The 2,023-nt window shown below is 39.8% G+C and overlaps 1 protein-coding gene across 1 annotated transcript; it reads right to left on the reverse strand.

The window, feature by feature from the left end:
* Positions 1-245: 245 nt before the first annotated feature.
* Positions 246-1,716, reverse strand: LOC121260334 (photosystem I reaction center subunit XI, chloroplastic). The gene is made up of 2 exons (XM_041162163.1): positions 1,397-1,716; positions 246-860 (listed from the first exon to the last, which is right to left on the reverse strand). Exons 1-2 carry the CDS (start codon positions 1,559-1,561, stop codon positions 369-371), a joined length of 657 nt encoding a protein of 218 aa, XP_041018097.1. The 5' UTR covers positions 1,562-1,716; the 3' UTR covers positions 246-368.
* Positions 1,717-2,023: the final 307 nt, after the last annotated feature.

The following is a 2,023-nucleotide window of genomic DNA, read 5'->3' on the forward strand; positions in this document are numbered from 1 at the left end:
TTGTAAAAGCATATATGATGTAGTATCATGAGATCTGTTTCCACTTTTAAAGGTAGCAAGCCCATTGACTCCTAATTGAGTTGTAATATGGAAGTATTTTTCTTCTATTTTCTTGTCTTTTTAATTATTAATTATTTGCCTATAAATAATGGTTGAGATTCTAAAAATTATCTGTATTTTGGGAATGCGAAGTTGAAATTTCATGCAAAATTAATTGAGAATGCGATGAAAATTCAAATATACAATGAGGGAAGTCCAAATTTCAAATACAACAATGTTGGACACTTTGTATACAATTTTACATTTGCTTCCCAATTAAGACCATGCATGTTGAGATGAGAGACCATAGATGTGGCCGGGGGGGAAAATCACTTGAAGTAGTAAGGAAGGTCCAAGACATACAGAAGGAAGTAGGCCCAAGTGACACCAGAAATCCCGCCGAAGAAGAACCCGCCGGTGAACTTGGCCCATCCGTCGGCAGTTTGCAGCTGGTCAGGCTCCTTCTTCCGGCCGGTTAGTGTGAGTCCGGGGGCAGTGGATGGTTCTCCCTCGTTGAAGGAGGCAATGCCATACATTGTCAAGCAGATGCTAAGAATAACAATAAGGCCAGCAGCACCCAGAGACCCGGCTCCCCCAGCATAAGGGGTGTTCCTCAGAGGTCCAGTCTTGACGAATGGTCCAACAAGGAGGAATCCATGGGCTAGGCCTACTTCAATGCCCCTCAGAAGTGGGCTAACTGCCGTCCGATATGCCGGAAGGTTTGAGAGATACCAAGCTATCAACGGGCTCGATGTCACTGGAGTCTCTAGGCTTCCAATGAATGGGTCACCGTTGATGGGCTGAATAACTTGGAAAGTTGGCTGCAAAGTAAATCCAAGAAAGAAAATAGTCATATCTTACCACTACAAATTCACCTACTCCAAGAAGCAGCCTTTTCAATTTCTCATGTCTACAAAACTTCCAGTGTTAATTACAGTAAGGTTTGGCCCAAAAGAGGGTAAATAAATTATGACAACAGAAGTCAAAGGCTTGTGGCCTGATCCATATAATTTTCGGCTTCCAAAATGGAGTATTGGAGTTCAAAACCCCTCTCCCAATAAAAAATAAATAAAAAATTGACAACAGGAGATAACTGGCGCATAATTTGTGCTGTATGCCTTGTTTTTTAAGATCTTATTACATATAGATGTATCATATTATCACCAAAAGTGTGAGCCACACAGCTGCGAAGATGGTATTTGGAATGGTCTCATATTTGTAAAAGAAAAGCAGTCCACAGAGCTTTTCTCCTGAAAAATAACATACAGCTGCATGCATGCCTTTATTTCTTCCTATTGAAAAATACTACAAATTTAAGGTCCTTCATACATGCATGCATACATAGATACAAACATACCTTTTCAGACTGGACAGCTTTTATGGTGAAGGAATGGAGTCTCGGCCTGGAAGGCAAGACTTTGAGGGGAGATGCAGAGAGGCCTTTCGGTGAGACCAAAGCTCTATGAATTGGTGAGGTGAAATTGGACTTGAGCTGGCTGGCCATTGGGGAAGCTGTGGCCATGGCTTTGCTTAATTATTAGAACTCTCAAACTGTACTGAAATGAAGTGTAAGAGTAATAAATGGGAAAGAGAGTGCTAAAAGAAATAGAAATATTTTGGAGGGACCATCCCAAGAGTTATAAGAGGCTATGGTTGCTGAAGATCGTATCATTTCATTGGATGAGAGGTGGCTCAAAACCTTATCCCTTTATCCTCTACCCTCTTTTTCGGGTGTTTTGATTGGACTTGGATGGCTAGGGTCTGTTTTCCTTATGGATTTCCTATTTTAAAACCTATTTGAGTTTTCTTTCTTTTTTACTTTATTTTTTTGGCTGTCTAAGGGAATTTAAATATTTCCTTCGTTAGTTGAGATGAATTTTCATATATTTTTTTACTTTTCCCTTTTATGATGGAGTTGGTGGAGATGATTTTCCACAACTTTGGTCTGGTTTATTGTTTTTGCTTGATTTAAGAATTAATCAAA

Source organism: Juglans microcarpa x Juglans regia, chromosome 4D (genome assembly GCF_004785595.1).
Source record: "Juglans microcarpa x Juglans regia isolate MS1-56 chromosome 4D, Jm3101_v1.0, whole genome shotgun sequence".
NCBI classification, from domain to species: domain Eukaryota; kingdom Viridiplantae; phylum Streptophyta; class Magnoliopsida; order Fagales; family Juglandaceae; genus Juglans; species Juglans microcarpa x Juglans regia.